This window comes from Neopsephotus bourkii, unplaced genomic scaffold, assembly GCF_033783945.1.
Source record: "Neopsephotus bourkii isolate Nb327-2 ecotype Australia unplaced genomic scaffold, CSIRO-AGI_Nbou_v1 NB_1821, whole genome shotgun sequence".
NCBI classification, from domain to species: domain Eukaryota; kingdom Metazoa; phylum Chordata; class Aves; order Psittaciformes; family Psittacidae; genus Neopsephotus; species Neopsephotus bourkii.
This window is the reverse complement of record NW_026902294.1, coordinates 1,304,137-1,327,294: the sequence shown is the minus strand read 5'-3', so window position 1 is coordinate 1,327,294 and position 23,158 is coordinate 1,304,137. Positions and strand designations below refer to the sequence as shown.

General features: G+C 53.1%; 1 protein-coding gene across 9 annotated transcripts in view; it reads left to right on the top strand.

Moving 5' to 3' along the window:
• FAM117A (family with sequence similarity 117 member A) overlaps positions 1-23,158 on the top strand; it is a 24,606-nt gene extending 1,448 nt beyond the window's left edge. For 2 of the 9 annotated variants that reach the window (XM_061343171.1, XM_061343170.1), the window contains exons 2-10: positions 440-543; positions 1,917-2,058; positions 16,613-16,779; positions 20,146-20,262; positions 20,772-20,885; positions 21,136-21,270; positions 21,750-21,966; positions 22,258-22,378; positions 22,822-23,158. In XM_061343171.1, coding sequence (XP_061199155.1) covers positions 2,022-2,058; positions 16,613-16,779; positions 20,146-20,262; positions 20,772-20,885; positions 21,136-21,270; positions 21,750-21,966; positions 22,258-22,378; positions 22,822-23,155 — 1,242 coding nt within the window. In that variant the 5' untranslated portion in view covers positions 440-543; positions 1,917-2,021 and the 3' untranslated portion in view covers positions 23,156-23,158. Of the gene's footprint in view, positions 1-439; positions 544-573; positions 593-1,916; positions 2,059-8,322; positions 8,448-16,612; positions 16,780-20,145; positions 20,263-20,771; positions 20,886-21,135; positions 21,271-21,749; positions 21,967-22,257; positions 22,379-22,821 lie in introns of those variants that run through there. The other 7 variants (XM_061343175.1, XM_061343172.1, XM_061343173.1 and 4 more) reach the window with 6 other exon arrangements.

Below are 23,158 nucleotides of genomic sequence, written 5' to 3'. Positions count from 1 at the left end.
AAGGGGAATGGCTTGAACCTGCCCAAGGGGAGACTGAGCTGAGCTCTTAGGCAGAAGCTCTTCCCTGTGAGGGTGCTGAGGCGCTGGCACAGGGTGCCCAGAGAAGCTGTGGCTGCCCCATCCCTGGCAGTGCTCAAGGCCAGGTTGGACACAGGGGCTTGGAGCAAGCTGCTCCAGTGGAAGGGGTCCCTGCCTGTGGCAGGGGTTGGAGCTGGAGGAGCTTCAAGGACTCTTCAACCCAAACCATTCTATGATTTGTGTAAAGACCTGGGTTAAAAACAAGGTTATTTAGTCAAACAGGATTTTTTTTCCAGCTCTGCTTATCTTTAGGGATTTATAGGATTTTTCAGGGCTAATCCTGTAATCCTCCTGAGGGTATGCTACCCTCAGTCATGTAAATAGCACCGTTTTTGTCATTCTAACTTGTTACTGCTCCTAGGTGTATCCAGGCTCCTGTGACATATGAAAGGCAAACCTGATGAAGTCAAGATGAAATACCCCTGCTCCTGGTGAAGCAGAGAGGAATGAGAAGCCGTATGTGTGGTACGTGAAGCGGGAGTTGTGTATCCGTGTACAGCGCTTGTACACACCTGTGGGAGTTGTGCTTATTTCGTAAGGAAAAGGAAAAACTGCCTAGAATTTAGTAGGATTTCCAGTTGCAGCTGAGCCCAATCTAGTGCTGGGCTATTGAGTGTGATGCTCTTGGGTTATTACACTGACTTAAAATGTTTAAGGTAAATTTGGGATTCCCCGTCCAAAACCTACCTTGTGTGAAAACCGCAGTGCTCAATTGTATCAGATAAAGAAATGAAATAGAATCAGAGCTTCTGGTGGTGCTGAAGTGTATGTCTGCAGTGAGGTGTTCATGTTGGTGGGTATTGGCAGGACTTCACCACCACCAAAAGGATGTGACTGGAAAAACAAAGCAAACAGAAGTGAGCGGTTAATGATCTGTGTAGAGGTGAACACAAGCCAGGAGCCCAGTTCCCTGTGCTGCCATAGCCCCTCCTGGTCATTCAAATGGGTATGCAAAGCATAAGCCCTCTGTGCAGTTGAAACATGGACTTAGTGTAACTTCAGAGTACCTGCTCTGTGGAGGAGGGAGCAGTGAGGAGGGAGGAAGTGGCCTGACGTTTGCTGAGGTGTCTCCAGCTCTTAAGAGAGCAATAGTTAGATCTTATGATCACAACAGCGCTTGCAAGAGCTCTTCTTCTGTGTGGGTCTTCCAGCAGAGCACACTGCAAGGATTTCCCTTCCTGCTGCAATGCTTCAGTTCCAAATCCAGCCCAAACTTAGGGGTTGATAGCAGAAATAAAAGCATCTTTTGCAATAAGTTGTATGCAGAGATGTGAAGAGCCCTTGGCCATGAGCCAGTGGCTGGGACTGAAGAAACTCCAGCCCTGCCATTTGCTGGAGCTGGAACTGCTCTGTCCTATGGAAAACCACCGAGTTCAGCTTGAGGCAGGTGCCTTCCGTGTTGGCATCGCCACTAGATGTCAGTGCCTGAAACTGCTGCTTCACCCTCAGCAAGCCACTGAAATGGGGGAAGAGAGGGAGCAAAAGTGATGTGGCTTCTGCTTAGGAGGATCTCTGCTGGGGTTAAGCTCCCTTTAATAAGCTGCTTACAACAGACTTGCAGTCTCTTCACTGACAGAAGTTTATAGCAATTGGTGACTTGAAATTTCATGTTAGATTACACCAAAGGGATTTTTTGTTTTGTTTTTTAAGCCCTTGGTTATTGAATATATGTAGGTGCCACATTGCCACTGATGTGTGTTATTTGCTGAGCTGCATTCCTGCAGGGCTGACTTACCTGCTCAAGTGTATTTTAAAAGAACTGAGAGAAACTCTATAATGAAAATACACCAGATGAGTATGTGCAATGGTGCACTTGAATATGTCTTCCTTGCTTTTAGGTACCATCTCAATGCAGCTCCGGGGGCTGAAGTTACAGAAAGACTTAGTAATGAGGAAGTGCTGCAGATATCCAGAGCACTGTTATCCTGAGACGCAGACCCAGGATGGTGGCAGCTGCTTTTACTTTCATGTCTTCAGAAGGTGAGTGGAGGTGGCTTCCCTCTGGTTTGGGCTCTAGCTTAATGTTTGGGCTTTAGGTAGGTGTAGGTGATAGAGCAGCATCAGAGAACCTCCTGAGCCAAGCATGGAAAGCCTGAAGAATTCCTCATCCAATTTAATGTGTCGTAAAGACTGGGAGTGAATCAGTCTCTCACAAGGGCACTTTTACTGTAGGATAACTGAGAGCTGCTCTTTGCTGAGTGCAGTTTTGGACAGGGCCTGAGCAACCTGATCTCCACTGGCCTGGCTCTGAGCAGGGTTTGGAGCCTGTCACTCACTGAGAAATTTGAACTTGGTTCTTGGCAAAGGATGCTCCATGATGTGCAGGCAGGTTCAATGCAGATCTGTATGTACAAATGGTAGGAGGTGCAAGACACAGAATGTAACCTGCTAGAAAATCTGTGTGGTTTTGAGTCTTCTGTTTGCAGCTGAAGAGGCCTGTTCTGCAGTGGGCCTTGGTACCCTTGAGAAGCAAACCCATCAACACCAGGGCTGTTTAATTCCTTCCCTCGTGGTGCTGAAGCCATCCAGCCTCTGGCATTTATTTGCATATTGGCAAAGCAGTTTTTACTTTTGCATTAGAAAAAGCTTCCATCAGCTGGTGCCCAGCAGGAGGACTCCAGTTTGGAGGGCTTTGGGTTGCAGACAGCTCAGCAAACAGCTGCATGTGTGTGTGTTGGTTTTCAGTTGAATTGATGCTAACTTGTATAAATAAGCAGCAAAGCCCCCTGGATGGAGAATCCTGGCCATGTACCACAGTGAAGGTCTTGGAGAACACAACTGGCTGCAGATGGATTGGGGTGTTTTGGTAAACTTGAAGGGAATCCATGAACTCACTCTTTCCCTGAGGCTCTGGCATGCAGACATCCCAGCAGAGCTGTGTTTGCTGGCAGCGGGAGCAAGGTCAGTCCTGTTTGGCCTAAATCTTTCTCTTCTTTTTAATTGTAATGGAAAAAAGACCTAACTGGAATTCTGCTGAAAGCAGAAGTTTCTCACTTAGTTACAGTTGAATATAGCTGCACTTCCTGGTTCCCTGTCTCCCCTGGGTCTCATGGGATAATCTAATTACTAAATAGTAGCAATAAAGCCCCATTTTGCCCTGGCAGGACTAATGCATATTAACATGCCAGATATTTTTATGCCATCCTCATCCTGTTCCTGCCTATTTTTTGGCTACTCTTGTCTGCTTTTGGATTTTGGATGTGCTCCTTTAATACATTCCTTCCAGTCTAGGCAGTGCTCTCCAAATGCCTGGCACTGATGTTAATGCCTTGCTTCCTAATCAATCAAGTCTGTTGCATGCTTCCTTAGAGGAAAACTCTGTTTGTGTTGTTCAGCCCAATGACACGGACTTCCACAGGCGTAAGAAACATTTGTCACCAAAGGTGACACTGATGTAGGAAGCGAAGGTGAAAATTTATCCTGTTTGGCATCTCTGAGCCCATCCTGTGGGCAGTTCTGTTTCATAAGGCTGACTGTGAGCCACAGACTTTGTAGCTCAGTTTCCAGCTGATGTGCATATCTTGGTTGTAGAAAGAACTTTGGGGGTATGAAGAAGAGGTTACATGTGTGTAGTAGGGTAAGAACTTGCCTTTGCTTACTCCACTAATGAAAGAGTGGGTTCAGGAAGTAGGAAGGCAGCCCTGATCTGCCAGGCTGATGGCTGAACTGGAGCTCTAATTGCTGACACTCCTCCGAGCAAACTGCCTGTCCTAAAACTGTAGAGCTGATTTAACAGCCATTCTCCTGAGCAAGCTGTCATCCCTTCCTGGAGAACATCTCACATCTCATGCAGCCTGTGTTATCTGAGGAAGTTGTAGTATGTCTCTGATGTTGGTTAACTCCTGAAGCTGTGTGCTTGGGCATGGGAGGAATAACAAGATCAGCACTTAGCATAAGTGGGTTCTACCAGCATAATCACAAGTTCTCATGTCCCTTTAGATGTGTTGTGTCCTGCTGCAGACAACCTTTGTGTGTCACTGAGCAGTCAAATGTCAGCTCCAGCCTGGCATAAATCAGCACTAATGATGATACACCCAAAATTCTGCAAGTGTAGGATGAAAGGATCCCAAAGAAGATCATAAACTTCATCCCTGATGTGTCTTGTTTTCCAGCAGGAGAAGCTGCAGGACCACAGCAGTTGGCTGATCAGATGGCTCTCAGAGTGGGTAGAAGGAACCCAAGCAGCAGTGGAGGATGTTGCAGCAGCAGGTATGAGACATATCTGGTATAGCTGTAGTTTTGAGTCCCTTGCCTGGTCTGACCTGGTTGATTGACTTGCCCTCCTTGTATTCCATTCCATGCTCTGTTGGCACTGCTGGGCTTCAGTGATTACTTTTAAGTGCACTCTTTCCTGCTGGGGTATTGATGATTCATACTATTAGGAGAAGCTTCTGCCTTGCCGTGCCTTGGTGAAAATGATATTTCATAATGTCTCCTTACTCCTAGCAGGGCTTATGCTCTGTTCCCAAAACTCCCACTGTTTTCACTGCAGGCATGACCAGACTGTGAAATAGCTTGGCTGGTCTGGTGAATAATCTGTTAGTCTTTTAATAAACTGCAGTTTTATTTGTCTTGCTGCTCTTTAGAGCTTTTCTATCTCAAAACATTTGAGTGCAGAAACTGCCCAGCAGTGAAATGCAGCCATCTCTCTTGGGGATAGAGTGGGAGACAGACAGGCATTTTACTCCACAGTTCAGAGTGAGAGGAATTTTGTTCAAGGACAATGAGGGAAAGCTTAGCTTGTGTGCTGAATGACCCTTTGATCTTCCACGTTCATGCTCAGCTGATCAGGACTTTAAATCTAAGCTCTGTCTCCCTCCTACCCATAGCAAACAGCCAGAAATATAATCTCATTTAGGACTTGAGCACTGGACCAGAATGACAGGACTGCAGTGGCAACTGGTCAGCCTCACATGTGTCCTGTTTGCCTGTCACTTCCTCAAGTGACACTGACCTAGAGTGGAAGAGGTGGGGGGTAGCAGTTCTGCAGTGCATAGCAGGGTCTGCTCAGAGGTGTCCAGTGGGAAGGGAAGGCCAGCGAGACAAACATAGTCTCCTTTAAACACTGAGGGACAGGGCAGTGTTGGAGCATTAGAAGGTGACTGTCAGGAATGTGCCAAATGGGTCAGTCCAGAGCCACGAGATGGATTTGATCATTGGGAAGCTTTGTGGTGGTTGCTCATTGTTTGCTGTGCTTTCTGAGGCTCAGAACAGTTCCCTAGTGTGTGGTAGCTCAGCTCTCCTGGGCCAGGAGAAACTGCTGTGGCAGAAGCAGAGGAAATGAGCAGGCAGAGGACGAGGAGCAGTTGGATCGTTCATGTGCAGCCCTTGAGCAGTTGTAAAAAATGGTGTTACTCCTGCTACTATGCAGCACGTCACTGGGAGCCTGAACTACAGGGAGATGACTGCAGTGTGTAGGCCAGAGCGGAGCCTGGAGGACTTCAGTTTTCTCTCACTTAACTCCCTGGTGTGTGTCTGTGAGGAAGGTTACAGAAAGGCTGTTCTTGTTGCAGATAAACTTGGCTGGCTGATAACGTGCAACTCAGCTGAGCTGGAATGGCTGTAGCCCATTTGATAGGTGACAGTTGGTGCTTTCCTGCCTCTTCCTACATACTACAGCAAAATGTGTGGGTTTAAACCATTTGGTGAAAGCAAAACTTGGGCTTGAGTGGTGCTTAGCTTAGGTTGTGATAAACAGCTTTGTTACACTATTCCTTTGCTGTGTTTGTAGCATGAGGTGTGATGAGAACAGGCACAGCTCTGTGACCTCCTTTATGCTAACCCAGAGCAGCACAGAGGAGGAGTTTTACATTGTTCCAGCTGTGGGTATTGAGTTCCAGTTGCAGAGCCTTAAAAAGGCAGAGAAACTGAAAGGTGAATTTGAATTTCTAGGTTGGAAGGGCTCTGAAGGGTTCCTCAAATAACTGCTGTGGACCTTGGGAAGGAAATGCTTTCAGGAAGACGGGTTGCTGTGAAGAAATGTCTGTATTCGGGTGGCAGGAAGGTTTCGGAGATCACCAGGGTACGGTATTACCTTGTTGCTGCAGTGGGAGCTGGGATGGGAAGAACTTTGAGGAGAGGAGACACTCGAGGACCCTTTGAATGAGGAATTTTAGGTTGTAAGGTTAAATGACCAGAGCAATACTTGACCTGTCATCAGGGCAATGCTGGTAACTCTGAGAAAGGGATATACCCTAACACTTGCTGTTCTGGAATGTTCCCCTAGCTTAGCACAGTCCTGAGCAGGGATCATTGTGCCTCCTTGTGTACTGGGTTTCCATCTTATCAGAGATCTCACTGCTCTCCTTGCTGGAAGAGATAAGGATGATTAGTTCCATGGGTGGCATCTTATTTGTTTACTGAGCTCTCATAACCAAAGCTGTGGTTTCTGTGGTCTCTTTGCTCTGTCTGGAGGTACAGGAGGTACCTCCTGTATTTTCCTTCAGTAACTGCAGTGTTGCACTATGCACCACCTCTTCCCCCGGGGTGTTTCTAGAAGCAAGGATGTAGCACTGTCCTCTTCCCCTCTGTTCCCTGATGACATGCAAATAGAAGCAGCGTCATGAGCAGAGGTACTGGAAGATCATGGGGAGCCCTGCTCTGCAGTGATAGCCCAGCTGCCTGCTGCTGCCACCACCTCTCCTCTCCAGACAGCTTGGCATGAAGCCCGGGCTGCTTTGCTACCTCATGCCTTTCCCCCTCTTGTTATCGAGCCATGCCACAGCTTCCCAGGCTCCTGGGTTAGAGAGATCAGCCTCACCCTTTGCACATGGGCAGATGCTTCCTTCAGCCTGCATAACTGTGTCCATCTGGATGCAGAATATAGGCCTGGACCCACAGCAGATAGAGTCCACTTGTAAGTGAAGTGCGGATATGGGAGTGGAAAGGGTGAAACCCAATGACCTTTGAGTTGTTCAGCCTGGAGAAGAGAAGGCTCCTGAAGGGGAGACCTTAGAGCAGCTTCAGTGCCTAAAGGGGCTTCAGGAAACCTGGAGAGGGGCTTTGGACAAAGGCCTGTTGGGACAGGCCAAAGGGAATGGCTTGAACCTGCCCGAGGGGAGACTGAGCTGAGCTCTTAGGCAGAAGCTCTTCCCTGTGAGGGTGCTGAGGCGCTGGCACAGGGTGCCCAGAGAAGCTGTGGCTGCCCCATCCCTGGCAGTGCTCAAGGCCAGGTTGGACACAGGGGCTTGGAACAAGCTGTTCCAGTGGAAGGGGCCCGTGCCTGTGGTAGGGGTTGGAACTGGAGAAGCTTCAAGGTCACTTCCAACACAAACCAGGCTGGGATTCTATGACCCTGTGAGTGGGCTGGGAGGAGTCGTGTCCTTGACCTGAGATACAGAAGGGAGGAGCAAGGTCAATCCTGCCCTGTCTGGCTCCACCAGCCCCCTGTGCCTGGATTTGCCCCACCTTCTGCTGTGCACCAGCGCTGAGAACACACCGTGCTTTTCCCAGTTACATGTTTCTTTACACTCAGCTGGGAGGGGCTGCAGCGGGAAAAGGTTGGATGTGGGATGCCTGCGGGGGGGCACACCGCTGGGAGCTCACTCAGCACTAAAACCTCCATTGGGGCTTTCCACACTGGTTGTTGCGGTTCAAAGGCAATAAGCAGCCGCTGGGCTCGGAGCCGAGCTCCGCGTGGGAAAAGCGCCGGGAAAGCCCTCGGCCCCTTCCAGCAGCGAGGGCGGGAGCAGCGCTGCGATCGCGCCTGGGTTTCAGCTTCCTTCCGCCCGTTGCCTTCCTCTCTATGTCCGGCCCGGCCTCGCTGCGGGGGGAGCCCGGTTCGCTGCCCCACGGGCTGCAAAGGGACGGGACGGGAGGGACGGGGCCAGGGCACCGGGGCGCGCCTCCCCCGGCCCGGACGGGGAAGACCAACAGCAGCGGGGTTTAGAGGAGCCTTGCGATTGGTTGATCCGCAGCCGGGTGGGCGTTACCCGCCAATCCGCTCTTGCGATTGGTTCTGCCGCAGCTGCGGGGTGGGAAAGGCTTGAGCCTCTCTTCCCTCCTTCATTGGTTCTGGCGTGAGTGGCAACGCCTCTTTAGGCTGGCCCCGTTTTTGATTGGCTACCGTGACAGCGCGTGCGGGGGCGGAGCCCTCGGAGCGCTTTCATTGGTTTTCGCTAAGGAGGGCGGGGCGTGTGGCTGCGGGCAGCCAATGACCGTCGGGCTCGCCCCGTTGGCGCCGCCTACCCCCGGAGCGCTGATAAGGGGCGGCGGTGGCGGCGCGGGGGGCTCAGTACGGCGGCGGGCGGGGATGGCGGGGGCGGGAGCGGGCGCGGGCGCGTGCCGCGGCGGGGCCGGGGGGCTGCAGCCGCTCCGCGCCACGGTCCCCTTCCAGCTGCAGCAGCGCCGCGGCGACGGGGGCCGGGCAGGTAACGGCGGGGCCCGGGGTCGGGCTCCGGAGCAGCACCGGGAGCCGGTTCGCGGCGCGGCTGCTCCTGGTGCGACTCGCGGGGGGGGGCGTGATGGGAGGAGGCCGAGGATGAACCGGCTCGGTCCCAGCACCCGGGGCCCGATGCGATTAGTACGGTGTGCACTGGGTTGGTGCTGTACGGGGGGAAGTGAAGGGCAGCTGGGAGAACAGGGAGCGGGGCACACACCGGAGCGGGGGCTCGACGCCAGCGCCGGTGAGCGAAGGGAGTCCCCGCGGGCAGGACGTGTCGGTGCTTGCAGGCGACCGCGAGTTGCCTGTTTGGAGCTGGTTCCCCCCCTAAGAAAAGCACCCAAGTCCCACGTGTGATGCGGCTGATCCGGCTTGGTGAAGAACAACAATTGGTTGTGCGCTGGTGGCAGTGGCTCCCTAATTGCAGTACTGAGAGTTTTCTGACCGCTGCAGGAATGCCCATTGAAATGCAACTTTTGGGTGACCTAATGATAGTCTTTGCCTTTTCTTCCTGTGTGTGACTTGTGGCTGTTGGTGGGATGGATGCTGGGTTCGTGCTTGGCTGTTTGCTCTCTCCAGAAGCGTTAAAATAACAATGAAACAATTTTTGGGTGGTTACGTACAAGACTAAGCAGACTCATGGGGCCAGAGGGAACAGTCAGTCCAGCCGATCTTTGTGGCATTCAGAGCGCTTGTCTCTTGCTTAAAGCAGCAGGTCTTTAATCTGCTTTGCAGAGGCCAGAGCTCATCCTGCAATGAGAATTGATGGCCCTGAAGTGTCCTGTGTTTCCCTGCGTGGGACTTGGAGTCATTCCTGCCCCTGGCAGGGTTCGTATTGATCAGAGGAGCTATTAAAAAGCATTTGGCTCCGTTTCCATTTGAAACAAGTTAATGAAATACATTTTTTGGAGAGCTGGTGAATCCTTCCCTCAGCACTGTGCTGAGCTGGAGGTGAAGCTGCACTTAATGGGGCAATTACTCAGTAGCTTCTGAAGTTATAAAGAAAAGAGAGGAAATCTCAAAGCCTGCGGGCTCCTGCTTGCGTTAGAGCCCTGCAGTTTACCTGCAGCTTTCGGAGGGCAGAGCAGCTGGAGCTCTGCTGCCACGAGCCAGAATTGCTGCTCTTCATTTCTTCCTGGCTCTGTGCCTCCTGTTCAGGCTCGAGGAGCTGGGGTTTTTCCTCTCAATCACAGTCATTTCATCCAGAGTTTTGGAAGTGTTCACATTTCCATTGCCTCCTTGCTCTTTGTAAGCTCTGCTTTGCTGCCTGCCTGTGTGGGAGCTGGAGCAGTAAACTGGCAGTGTTTAACCAAAACCTGGTATCCTGGTGAGTCATCATCTGACACTTTTCCTCCTACCTTTTGGGAGCCCAGCATGGAAATCCATTGCTTTAGCACCTCTTTCCTCACTTTACTCTGCTGATTTTCCGGATTGCTCTGGAGCTCTGTGCTACTGGAGTGGGCTTTTGGAAGATCAGGTGCAGGGTGAGCTGGGTCTGATCCTGCAGCTGCTCTGATCATAGAGGATCCCATTGAGATGAGGAGCAGCTGCTGAGGCTCTCAAAGGGCTTCTGTTCCAAGGAAGAGCTGGGGGATGCCAGGAAGGAGGCCTAAGAATACTTTAAGAGAACTTAACTTGCTGTTCAGTGATCCAGGCTGGCAGGACTTGTGATGGTTGTCACTGTGGTCAGCGACTGGGGTTCTTTTCATTCATTCTCTTCTTAGTGATGCAGCTGTAGGTGGTGAAACAGGTAATGTGTTTGTGTTTGAGCCTCTTCAGGTGCAGGCCAGGCCCATCCCTGTTGCATCCATCATTCTGCCAGCTTAGGTGGCTGCAGGCCACACTGCTGAGGTTCCCTGTTCTCTGAGCTGGGATGAGCTTTGTGGGGTAATAGCAGTGCTTGTGCTGTTTGCGGCCAGTTTGAGCTGTCCCTGGCGTGGCAGAACGCTCCAGGGGAACCAGGAAGCTCCCAGGTCATTTACCCTGGGTAGGTTTTTATTTCATAGAATCGTGGACTGGTTTGGTTTGGAAGGGACCTTAAAGCTCATCCACCAGAGCAGCTTGCTCCAAGCCCCATCCAACCTGGCCTTGAACATCCTGTACCTTTTCTTTCAGCTGGGGTTGCCCAGTGTAGCTGCATGGACCAGAGCAAAGGTTTCCCCATGATGGGGAGTGGAGAACTGAAGGAACCCACTTGTGCAGAGGAGTGGTTCTGTTCCAGGTGTGGTGAGCCCTGCACTGCCTGACTGCTCACTTGGAAGCCAACCCGCAGTGCTTGGCCTAGCCCTGGCAGAGCAATGGTGTTGAGCACCACAGTGCAATGAGTTCTCTGTGTGCAGAGCTTGGATGGTGAAATCCTGGGTAAGTGGCAGCACTGGCTGCACTGAGCTGATCTGGGCACTTCCCTCGTGGCTCCTGCAGCTGAAGCCCCGTGTTAGTGGGATTCCCAGTTGGACAAGAAAGATCTCCAAGAAAGACCAGTAAATTCCCTCTTGGAATTTGTATTAAACAGGCTTTTCTGCATTAAAAATGAAACTTGTGGTGCTGCCATTGAAACCACCTGGTGATGTGGGCTTGGCTCTTCAGGAAATGAGGGCAATCTCAAAGGAGATTGTGTGGTTGGTAAATAACGGGAGAGAATGGTTTCCATGCTTGCCTGAAGCCTGCTGCATGACTCTGGGCAAGCTGCTGCTCCTCCCTGTGCCTCAGTTTCTCCTTCTTTCAGGCTGGAAGCATTCGGGAACAGCAGTAATGGAGTTTGTAGGATCCCTGCCATGCTTGAGCCTGAGGCTGCTCTGTGCAGCTCTTGCATGCATAATGCTGTTGTGCTTACACTCTAGGCTAGCTGTAACACTGAGCTGCTGTTGGCTTTGGTGTCCTGCTCCCCAGTGAGAAGAGGCAGCAGGAAGGTGAGCAGAAGGTCTATCGCATGTGATACTTCTCTTTACTGCAAGCAGCCAGGAAGAGAGCTGGCAGGAGGGCTCGTCATCCAGTGTTAATGTGATTTATATAGTTCTGTCTGTGTGAGGGACAGAAACCTTCATTTTCCTCGTTTCCCACCTTTGTAACTGTAGAAATACCAAAGATGTCTTACTCGGTTTTCATTTGACTTTGCCTTATCTCTACTGGAAGATTTCCAAGGCCTTGACAATCAAAGGTTTCTAATTCTCAGAGTGAGAGCCCTGCCTTCTGCAGTCATCCCAGTGCCCAGATGCTGATTTAAGCAGGGTTAACAAAAAAGGGGGAAATCCCCAACCCACAGCTCCACATTCATTGCTTGGGTTTCACTCTTCTGATAGAGGTGACATGGATGGGCCTGGCAGCACCTTAGTCATCTGTGTGCTCCAGGAGCAGAGTGAGCAAGTCCTAAAGATCTAATGTTTGAACAAGTGTTTGCTTGTTTCTAGCCCAGTCTCTTGCCCATGAGAGGCTGCTGCCCATCTGCTTGCTTTTTCCTAGTTCTTACTTCAATGTCATTGTGCAAACCAGTCCAGAAGCACGCCCAGCCCCTGTCAGTGGGTGAGAGATGGGCTTGAAGGTCCCACCAAAGCAGTGTCTTGCATCAGGCTTGCTTGAGGAGCTGTGCACTTCAACCTGAGGCCTTGAGGATGTTGAAATCCCTCAGATGATTTTCTCATTTGAAAAACAAACTTGGAAAGCCTGAAGTTAAAGGTGAAGAGTTCAGCTCTTTTCCTCCATCACTGGCGTGTTCAGCTTCAGGCTCGGAGCTGTGGTGGAGGGAAATGCTCTTCAACAGCATCTGCATCCAAAAACCTCAAAAGAAGTCTTGAACTGCTGGTGTCCCTTCTTAATTCCCTTCAATGCTATCTGCAGATGCTGTGGCCTTTGAGCAGCGCTCTCCAGCTGGACTCACAGCCTGGAACCAGGGGAGTGATTACAGAGCCTGGAATTGCTTCCTTTGTGCTCCAGGGCCAGTTGTGAAGTCCTTGGGGCTGGCTCAGCAAAGCCCACGGGGCAGATTCCTGCTGGGTTGTGTGAGAAGGGGCTCCAGCTCCTTAACCTGCTGTAGGACCCTCTTTGCCCCTGGAGTGTCCCCCTCGGTGGGGAGCTCCTTTCTGTGCTGGTCAAGAGCTGAAGCAGAGAAAGGTTCTCATGGGGTTTCTTAGAGGGCTGTGCTTGGGAAGAGCAGGTACTTTCTGGGGCAGTTTGGGCCCTGGGTGTGTGTGGTTTGGGCAAGAGGCAGGAGGGGCAGACCCTGTGGTTCAACCACAGCTTCTGCCTCTCCACCGGAAGGTGCCGTGGATTTCAGCGTGCTGAGGGCTTTGTTTCTGTGGTACAGTTGACTCAAAGCAGCAAAGAGCTGTGAAATCCCATGGTGGCGTGGGTGGGAGTTTCCTTTCAGTTGTAAATGTGCTTTAAGAGCAGAGGGTTTGTGAGTTTAAAGTATGGAGAGGGAGCGAGGTGCTCAATGTGTCCCTTCAGAGAGCTGGAGCTTGGAGCAGCCTGGGCTGGTTGAGGTGGCCCTGCCTTGGGTGGGGGTTTTGTGCAGACCCCTCTGCTTGTGTGGACTTAGAGCCTTGTTTGTCCTTTGGTGCCTCGAGCAAGCACGTTCTGCAGGCTCCTGATCTCCACTGCTGGTTGAAGCTTGAGCTCTCCCCCTTGCCTCCCTCCTTACAAAGACCTGCCTGTAGCTGGCTCTGTGGAGAGCATCTTCTTTTCGTCTCCAGCTTCTGTGACTTCCCTTCCCAGCACCTTTCCAGCTCTTGATCTTGCCTTTGTTTCTCTCTTGGGAGTTAGCTCTGACCATGCCATGAATTCCTGTGAAATGCTTCTCTGTTTTCCAGCACATCTGCAGATTCCTGCAGTGTTCAAACCAGGATTTAAGATTTCATTAAGAACAAGGAAAGCAGCCCCTTCTCTTTCAGGGGCTTTCTGGGATTCCCAGAGGAAAAGCTTTTATTTCTTGCCTAATCCTGCCTTGCTTTCAGGTGATGTGATAGGTAAGGTCCTCTTGGGGGATGAAGCAGCAGCAATGCTTTGGTGTGCCACCAGGAAGTGCCTGGGCTGACTGCAGTGGATGGGTTCCCCCATCTTCACATTCCCTCTTAGTGTGGAGAGAGGCGCAGTGCTGGGAAAGGCAGTTCTTTCCCTGTGGAGACTGACAGTCTGCTCTGGTAGAGATTGGGACTGCTCAGCTGCAGGGAAACTGCGGCGAGATTTAAGTGAGTTCTAATGGTGAAGCTTCAGTTCTGGTCTTGGTTTCAGTCCCACCTCTGCTGCTTGGGAACGCCGGGGTGAAGTGGGTTTGGGCTCAGAAGAGAGGTTTGCTCATCAGGTACCCTTGTGCAGGGTGAGGTTCTTAACATCCTCTGCAAGTCCTGCCTGTGTCTGCTCCAGTTACATCTGAAGACGAGGAGAGGAGAAGGGAAGCTGCTGGATTTCTTGCTGTGGCTCAGCCTCACCTCCTGCTCTGCCTGCTCAGGTGCTGTGGCCAGGACCTGCTCTGCACCCGAGCTGGGGTTTGAGCCGTAAGTCGGGAAGCAGAGCAGTTCTGAAGATGTACATAGGGTGCTTTTAGTGCTCTGCCATGGTAGGGAAGCTCATTTCCTTTCCGCTGGTGGAGCTGCTGCCCTGGTGCCCACCACAGCAGTGCCAGTGTTTCTTGTGCCACCTGAACTGTGTCTGAGTGGCTGCTGTGCAGCAAGAAAGTGCTTTGTATAGAGATCTCCAGGCAGATAGTGTGGGAGGATGTGGCAGATGCAGGGAGCGGTGCTGGGGTGCAGTGGGGGACACTGACACCCACCCAGCTGCCTGCTTTGATGGGGATACTTTACCTAAAAGTGAAGTTCCTGGCACAAGGTCCTGCTGTGATTGTAAGAAATTAAACTTAGGCCTTTGTTACCTCACTGCACCCAAAACTGGGGGCTTTGTCTGAGTAAGATGTGTTAGAGCATGAGAAGAACAGGGTTTAGACTGGGGAAGCTGACACTGATGTGAAATACGCATGTAATAGTAATCTCTGTTCCACTGGGGTGGCAGATACTTGCACAGGTGAGTTACTGACAGAGCTGCTTTGCTTCCATCTTGGCATGGCTCCCCCTGCCACATCAAATAACCCAAACCCTACATACAAACCCATTTGGTACACCTGGATATTGCAGAATGCAGAAAAAGCTTCCCTCTGTGGGAAGCCTCTATCTGTTGCTCTGTGGTTAACTGGGAAGCTGCTGGTATTTAAACACAGACTGTTGTTTTTGTGCTTCTTCATTTGAAGATAGACCTTTGCAGGGGTGTACTCCAGAACTACCAGGCTTGGAACAGCGTGTCCCTCAGTTTCTGATACTGAAGGTTCTGTTTCCCCAGGGTGAAATCTGCAGAGGGAAGGAAGGAAGGAAGAACATTTTACAACTCCAAGTAGTAAGGGGAACTTTAGTTTTGCTTGCCATCATTGTCTGGTCCAGCTGTCAGCATTCCTTAGTGAAGTGACCCTAGGAGCTGCATTAAGTTTACTGCAGGCTCCTGTTTTCTCTTTCTAGATGCAGAGATTGGCTCTAGAGAGACTGAGGCATCTCGGAGCTCACTGCTGCTGTGGCTGGGACAGAGCAGGGACACTGCACATCTGAAGACTTCCTACTTTGCACCAGCCTAACTTGTGCTTGCACAAAAGCCCCTGCAGCGTTTGGAGGCAGCCAAATGGCTCCTGGAGATAGGGCTCTGTTATCTGCAGCAGCTTCACCATCACAGGGGAAGGAACAGCTCCACAACCTGACACTTCTCAGCTGTGGAGCTGGCCTGGACCAACTCCAGAGCCTGTGGCCAGGTGGCAGCTCTGCAGGCTCGGTGCACAGGGGTGATAATAGCACAGGGACTGTAAACAGGACACTCCACCCTGCCTCAGTGCCCCAAGTGCTGTGCAGGCAGCCTCTGCACCCAGCAGCACCCGGCCCTTCCCTGCGCTGTTCGGTGGCAGAGCTCTGTGGAAAGGAGCAGCAGTTGTTGCTGTTCATGCATCAGTAGCTTTAGATGGTGCTCAGCCATCACAGTGGTGTCACTGGAGGAGGCCAGGTCTCTGCACTCAGCCATAGAACCAACTATGCTGGAAAAGACCTTCAAGCCCACCACTAAATCGTATCAGTTGTGTCTGTTCTTGAGCCCTTTCAGGCTGTTTTTGCCCACATTGCCCATGTTGGAGGTTTGGAATACAAAGTGACCCCAGTCACTCAGGATGTTCTGGTTGGACCAGAGAGCTTCTGGGGGCCATGGACTGTCAGAGCAGTGTGGGATGGGGCTGCCCTGCTGCAGTAGGGTTCAGTTCCTCTGAGCAGCAGGAGAGGAAGGGACAGATGCAGTCACATGTAATGGAGGTACAAGTGACTTTGCCTGTGTGGGCAATGAGGCATTGAAGAGGAAGCCACAGGTACTCATGGGTTTCTAAACTGGAGCTCATGGCACTTGCTGTTAACTGTTGGGAGCAGGGAGTGTGCCTGGAACTGCACAGTGAGCCTTTAAGCCAGTGTGGCCCTTGCAAGGTGTGGCTGTGCAGGGCCTGATGCTTCTCTTGCCTTCTGCTTGGCTTTTTGTTCCTGCCCTTTTCTCACCTAGAGCTCCAATTCCACTGCTCAAAAATGTGATTTTAGCTGATGAGAAAGATACATTCACCAGACCATGTCCCTGGAACAGCCTCAGCTGGGGGCTGCACACCTTTGTATACAGAGGTATTCGGCAAACACAACAGAGTGTTTTAACAGTTTCAAGGCTGAGTTTAGTGTGGTTTAACTCCCTCCCTGCCTATTCTGCCTGTAGGGACAGGCCAAGGGGAATGGCTTGAACCTGCCCGAGGGGAGACTGAGCTGAGCTCTGAGGCAGAAGCTCTTCCCTGTGCGGGTGCTGAGGCGCTGGCACAGGGTGCCCAGAGAAGCTGTGGCTGCCCCATCCCTGGCAGTGCTCAAGGCCAGGTTGGACACAGGGGCTTGGAGCAAGCTGCTCCAGTGGAAGGGGTCCCTGCCCTGGCAGGGGTTGGAGCTGGAGGAGCTTTCAGGTCCCTGCTAACCCAAACCAGGCTGGGATTCTCCAGGCTGTATGGGCCAGTTCCCTTGTGATCATTGCAATGGATGTGGGCCTGTTAATTGTGACACTGCTGGTGCTGAGCCTTGGCTTTGGAAGTCTCATGTTCTCTCCTTTCCCCCCGTGCAGCCAGCGTTCCCTGTGCTGCTGCTGTGGAGAAGAGCTGCCGTCCCCAGCAGCCCCGTGTGCGGCGCACCTCCTCGCTGGACACCATCGTGGGCTCCTACCTGCTGGGACAGTGGCCTCGGGATGCTGAAGGAGCTTCCACCTCATGCAGGAATGACAAAGCTACCCAGGTAAAAACACCTGCAGACTGCCCTTGAGGCCTGTGGCCCAGGACGGGGTTGCAGGACTGCAGTGAGCTGTAAACAGGGGTGCATAGGGAAGACATTAACCTTCTACCCATCCAGCTGCAGCTTTCTAGGAAGGCTTTTCCCCCCCTTTTGCTTCCCAGCTTCACTTGATTCCACTTTGATGCAGAGTTAGAATGTCCTTGGCCTTGTTTGGAGGCAGATGGCCTCTGGCTCCCTTCTCCAGCACTGGCTCGATGCTGCGTTAGTGTTTCCTGGCTTGCCGTCATGGGCCAAGTCCTTATATAAAGCTCTTGGGCTGCGTGCCACACTCCGTGAGGAGTCAGGGGTGCTCCCACCACGGGCTCGCTGGCACGGGTAGCTCTGCTGGAGGATGGAAGAGCTCCAGTCCTCGAGGAACTCTTAGCAACCTGTAAATATTACTGTATGGCAGCAAATAGTGCCATAGCTGCAGAGGTGGAGGAACTCGGGAGGGTAAGGGCATCCGTCTGCTCAACGAGTGGTTTATTCAGCACATGGAGCCTCTGTGAGCTCCCTCCCTGTTTGAGCTTTGCTGTTCAACGGTTTATTGCTGGGCTGTTTGCAGGAAATTCCCCATTGGATTCCAGCTTCCATTGTCCCTTCCCAAAGTATTCTTGCCTGCTTTTGTTCCAGTTCTAGTGCCCAGGAGCTCTGCTGAGGGCAGAGGCCGTGCTGGAAAGGAAGGGAAAGAATTTGCCTAACTTGATTCCTAGGCAGGGAAGCACACTCTGCCTTTCTGGCCTTGTCACATGCTGGGAACACTTAACCCAGTGCTTTGGGGCTAATGAGTTTGTCTTGCACATAGCCATGGCTTGGGGAATAGGTTGGAGAAGAGGGACACCTTCTTTTTCCTGGAGTGGAATCTATTACTATGTTAATTCCTATGTGAGCATGGAGCTGAGCACTCCTGGCAGTGAATAGGTGCTGCAGCCTTTCAGCATTATCTGCAGGAGCCTTGCAAATGGCACTTTCACCTTGCACAATGCCTATGAAATGAGCACTGATCTCCAGTGCTTCACACACAAACCCCAGTGTGGGGCGAAGGACTTGGGCTGGTGATAGCTGGGGATGAAGTCCTTGGATGTGGATCAGCACCTCCTCCTCATAACCCGGGCACTTTGCTGCTCCTGCCCTGTTCTCAGGCTCGGGAGTTCCCAAAGCTGGGACTCTCTGTGTCATCAGCACGCGTTCATCCCCTTGCTGAGCTCTGGTTGCTGCCATGGGCTGGGTAAGTGAGAGGTGCAGGTCTGAGCATGGGGCTGAGGGTGCCAGCGCTGCACAGGGTCAGAGCTCGTGGCTGTCTCGTGCTGTGCAAAGCGCTCTGCTCTCTCCCGTCTCTGAGGAAGCGGTTTTGTCACAGTTGGTACAAAAGGTTCTGTAACTTCCTTCTGCCCTCACCGGGCCTGCAGGGGTGGGAGGTGTCTGCGCCCTCCGCTCTCAGGCCTTCCCATTGCAAGCAGCAGCTTCTCTTCCTTTTTAGGCCTGAGTTTTCTTGTGGGCCCCAGTGCTTGGGTGTCCCAGCCATAGGCTGCAGTGACTCTTCAAGCAGGGCTCAGGAGGCTGCTGTTGACTTGAGGGCAGTTTCTGTCCCGTCCTGCAAGGCAGGGCCGTGCCTGGCAGCTGGAGTTCAGCTTCCCACACACTTGCCTCTTGCAGTGACACGGGACAGGGCTGCGGTCTCGTCCCTTGGACCTGTGCCTCTCGTCCTTATGTGTGTGATCTCCTGGGATGCACAGTGACACAGTGCTTTGGGATAACAGCCAGATAATGGTGTTTGAGCTGTTTAGGGTGTTTGAGGTAGGAAATGAGCTCATGTGCCATGTGCAAGGCTGGTTCTTGCCATAGGATTTCCTATCGCGTTAGGCGGCTCCTTAGCTCAGCCTGATGCATGTCAGGGTGGCTGTGAGTGCTCAGAGCAGTGGTTCAGGCTCTTCTTTCTTCTCTCCAACCAAACTGGAGTTGAATTGTGCTGTGCTTTCTGCTGCTCACAGGCATTGCAAAATGGAGATGTAGGCAACAGGGAGCACAGTGCTGTTTACAGTGCTGCTGTGTAAGAAGGGGCTTCATTCAGAGCCTGTTTTTTCTGCCTAGAAATCACCTGTATCCCTCTCTGGAAGGGAAGGCTGGTGCCTCCCTGGGTAACTTGCCTTGTTCCTTTGGTTTAAACAGACTTTGAAGCCTGTTTTGAGAGCAGCAGCTTCTGTCATCCCCCGGATTCTAGAGGCTTGTTAAAGCAGCTGCTGTTCCTGCAGCAGCCTCTGGGGAGATCAGCTCAGCTGCTCCGAGAGGAGCTGTTCTCAGGCCCTTGCACCTCCTGAGCCTGGAGGAGGGAAATGTTATCCAAAGCCTCCCACAGACATGGCAGTGACACGGGGGGAGCATTCGGAGAGGCACTGGAATGGGATGTTGGGGAGGAACGAGTGACGGTTGGTCTCAAACGCTGTGCCTGTGGGGCTGCTGGACGGGGCTGAGTTCAGGGGGAGGAAGCTCACACCCTTTGCTGATCACATTAACAGTGCTTTCTGATTTCCACTGCTACTCAAACCGTGCCTGGTGCTTGGCCAGCAGCTTGGGAACGTGGTGCTGAGGCTGCTCTGCATGAGGAGGCACTTGGGACCCGCAGCCCTGCACATGGAGGCCCATGAGCTGCAGAGGCACCCAAGCTCCTCCAGCCCCTCTGGTTCTGGTTGCACCTTTAAACCCTGGGCTGGGAGGCTGAGGTCTCAGGAGCACTTTGTGTGCTCTCACCCTCGGGTGAGGCTTTTCCTCTTGGTGATGCTGCTTCATACAATGAGTGCCTCGAACACGAAACCCTGCAGCACAGCAGCACGGGGCTGCTGCAGTTCTTTCTCCAGGGTGATGCTCTTTATCTCATAGTCATAGTCAGGGTTGGAAAGGAGCTTAAGATCATCTAAGGCACTTGTGGCAGTTGTCCACCAGCAACAGGACAAGGGGTGGGGTGATGGGTTCAAACTGAAATGGGAGCCTGAGCTGAGCTCTTAGGCAGAAGCTCTTCCCTGTGAGGGTGCTGAGGCGCTGGCACAGGGTGCCCAGAGAAGCTGTGGCTGCCCCATCCCTGGCAGTGCTCAAGGCCAGGTTGGACACAGGGGCTTGGAGCAAGCTGCTCCAGTGGAAGGGGCCCGTGCCTGTGGTAGGGGTTGGCAACTGGAGGAGCTTTAAGGTCCCTTCAACCCAAACCAGGCTGGGACTGATTCTGTGATCACTGCATTAATGGGGGAGGTGAGAGCAGGCCAGTGAATGGGCAGAAGTGGTCACTTATTCTTAGGACTCCAGCACAGTCTCTAAAGCAGTAAATGTGATTATTCTCAGCCATGTTTCTCATCACTCCAGACTCCAGTGTCCTGGCATGATGTGGAAGTGGGGAAAGCCAACTCCAGTGCTCACAAGCGTTCTGCTTCTTGGGGTAGCACAGACCACCGCAGAGAGGTAAACTACACCACTCCCAACGCTTGAGCAAGGTCTGTGCTAGTTCCTAATGTACAGGAGGCTGCTGCTGGCATGGGAGGGGAGTGGGAGGCCAGGAGACTACTGAAGATGAGACCTTAGCCCTTATTCTCATCCCTGACACTCTGTGATCCAGCTAAAGACTGATCTTGGTGGCTTCTTCTAGCAGGCACCTATTGTAAAGCAGCTCCACTGCAGCGCGGTGCATTGCTGGTCAGTGTCGTGGTGTCTGTGGGTTCCAGGTGGTTCCCAGCTTGCTGCAGGTGGAGGCAAACCCAGATCCTTTGGAGGAGTGGTGCTGGGTGCACTGCAGCAGGGCAGGCTGTGAGGAGGCCTTTAGAGGGGCTCTGCTCCATCCTTGAGGAGGCCAAAGCTGCTCCTTGTGACTGAAGCCATCTGAATCCTTGTGGGTTGGAGGAGAGGGGCCGGGCCCGATCCTGCTGGGGGGGGCTGTTGGCTTGCCTGGGTCTAGCTCAAGCTCTGTTTGCCAGATTGCCAAACTGAAGCAGCAGCTCCAGAGAACAAAGCTCCACGGCAGAAGTGGCAGAGAAAAGGAGAAGAGCTCCCCAGTGCAGGGGGACCACGCTGTCCTCCCATCCCTGCGGGTACGTTCCTGCCTCCCCCTGCTCTGCCATCACCACTGTCCCAGGGCAGGTGTCCAAGGTGTTCTGTGCCTCAGGGACCCTGTTCTTTGCTTCTCTCTCCCACCTCACCATGTGCCTGTGCTTTGATCTGCAGTTACTGACGTGTCTTGACTCTGCCATCAGGCTTCTGTCAGCCTGAGCCTTGGGAACTGCTGTGGATGAGTTGTGCAGATACAGCTGTGAACTCCCCTGTCTCTGGGCTGTGTTACAGGACCCTTCTTCAGGCTTCCCTTCTCTATCTCTCATTTGGAAGCTCAGCCCCTGCTTGCACAGGAGCCTGGAAGGCCTAAATCAGGAACTGGAGGAGGCGTTTGTGAAGGAGCAGGGAGAGGAGGAGCTGCTGCGGGTAAGTGAAGCTCCCGGGGCTGCCCTGGACGCTCTGGGTGCTCTTGGCAATCCCTTCCTCTAAAGACACCTCTTGTACCTGCTGCTTGGCCACGGGGACAGTCTCTGTGCCTGGTTTCAGTCTGTCCTATGCATGTAATGGTCTAAACTGGGTCAAGTGGCTGCTGCTTCCCTCCTTAGACCTCGCTGGTGCTGTGAGATATCAGCCAGTAGCAATCTCAGGGTGGCTGACTCCTCACTGACACCTTTAAGACACTCAGACTCTGGCCACTGGGCAGATGTGGGAGAAGTGACTCCAGATGGCTTGGAACTGAAGCGTGTTACAGGATCCAGAAGGACCCATGTCCTTGGAGCAGAGGCTCTGCCTGTAGTGGATCCAGCACCCCAAGCAGCTGCTCTCTGCAGCTAAAGCTGCTCTTAAACCCCTTCCCTGGTGCCAAGGGGCTTTCTTCCTCCTCTAAGACTTGGCTTCCTCTGTAGATCCTGGATGTCCCAGATGGGCACAGGGCACCGGCGCCTGCCCAGAGAGGCTCTGGAGCTGCATCCCTGGTGCTGGAGCCCGGCAGTGGCAGCTGGAGCAGCCTCTCTCCTTCCCCTTCGGTGCCTCTGCCCCTCTCCCCACACCCCCCGGGGAGGCTGACAATGGAAGAACCCTCCTGTGCAGTGGATGAGGTGCAGCCAGAGCCCAAAGAGAAAGGTAAGAACCCGGAGCAGAGGGGTTGGGAGCTCAGGGGACAGTGGCTCATCCCTGTCTGCCTGCTGGGTTGGAGGCTGCAGCAGGGATGGCAGAGAGGGTCTTGGTCATGGCTAAGTTGTGGTGGTGGCTTCCAGCAGTAGATGGAGGATGTGACCTGGGAATGACACAGGAAAGGTTGGGGCTTGAAGCACTGCAGCCTCCAGCCCCTGGGTCGGAAGGAACGCAGTGAGGTTGGAGCACTGTTGGTTTCTTTTAAACATTGTTCCCAATGTGCCTTTTCTTCCCCATCAGAGGGGGGCAGCCCCTCCCCAGTACTGGCCTTCGCATCCTCCCCTCGCCCCAACCACAGCTACATGTTCAAACGGGAGCCTCCGGAGGGATGCGAGAGGATCCGGGCCTTTGAAGAAGCTTCGTAAGTACCAGGAGTTGGTGTTGGCAGCGCTTGCTTGAGGGCGGTCCTGCAAGAGGCTGCTGGGCTGGGGGAGCTGAGGGTCTGCTGCTACAATCACCCCCCTCAAAGGAGGGAGCAGCCATGGGGAAGCATTCCTGAGCAAACTGGGGCTGCTCCGGGCCTGGTGTGGAGCAGGAAGCTGGAATGCTGACCCTCGGAAGGGTCTGGTGCTGCCATCCCCTCCCAGGCAGTGGGTGTTGGTCAGCAGAGCCCTTGAGGAGCAGCAGCAGTTGGAGAAGTCAGCTCTCAACAGACCAGGCTCCTCATGCTGCTCTGTACCTGAGGGGGCTCAGCTCCCACTCAGGCCCTCTGAAGGGTGCTGCAGCTCCAGGTGTTCTCCCTGTGGCTGCTCCATGCTCCTGGGAGCATCCGTCCCCAGTGCCATCCCCTCCATCTCTCTCCAGCTCCCCCAGCCCTGAGCAGCCGTTCCAGCCTTCCTGCCCAGACAAGAACAAGGTGCATTTCAACCCCACCGGCTCTGCCTTCTGCCCCGTCAGCCTGGTGAAGCCGCTCTTCCCAAACGTGGGCTTCCTCTTCAGGAGCTTCCCAGCTTCCTCCAGCCCCGTCCCGGGCACGCTGACCTCCTGCCAGCCCCCGGCCCCGTTCCTCGGGGTGCAGAAGGACGCTGCGGGCGGCAGCTTCAGCAACGCCCCCACGGCTCCTGCCCTAAGCTGTGAACCCTGGAAGCGCGGTCAGGCCGAGGAGAGCGTCGTCTTCCACAGCTCCCTGGTTGTGTGAATC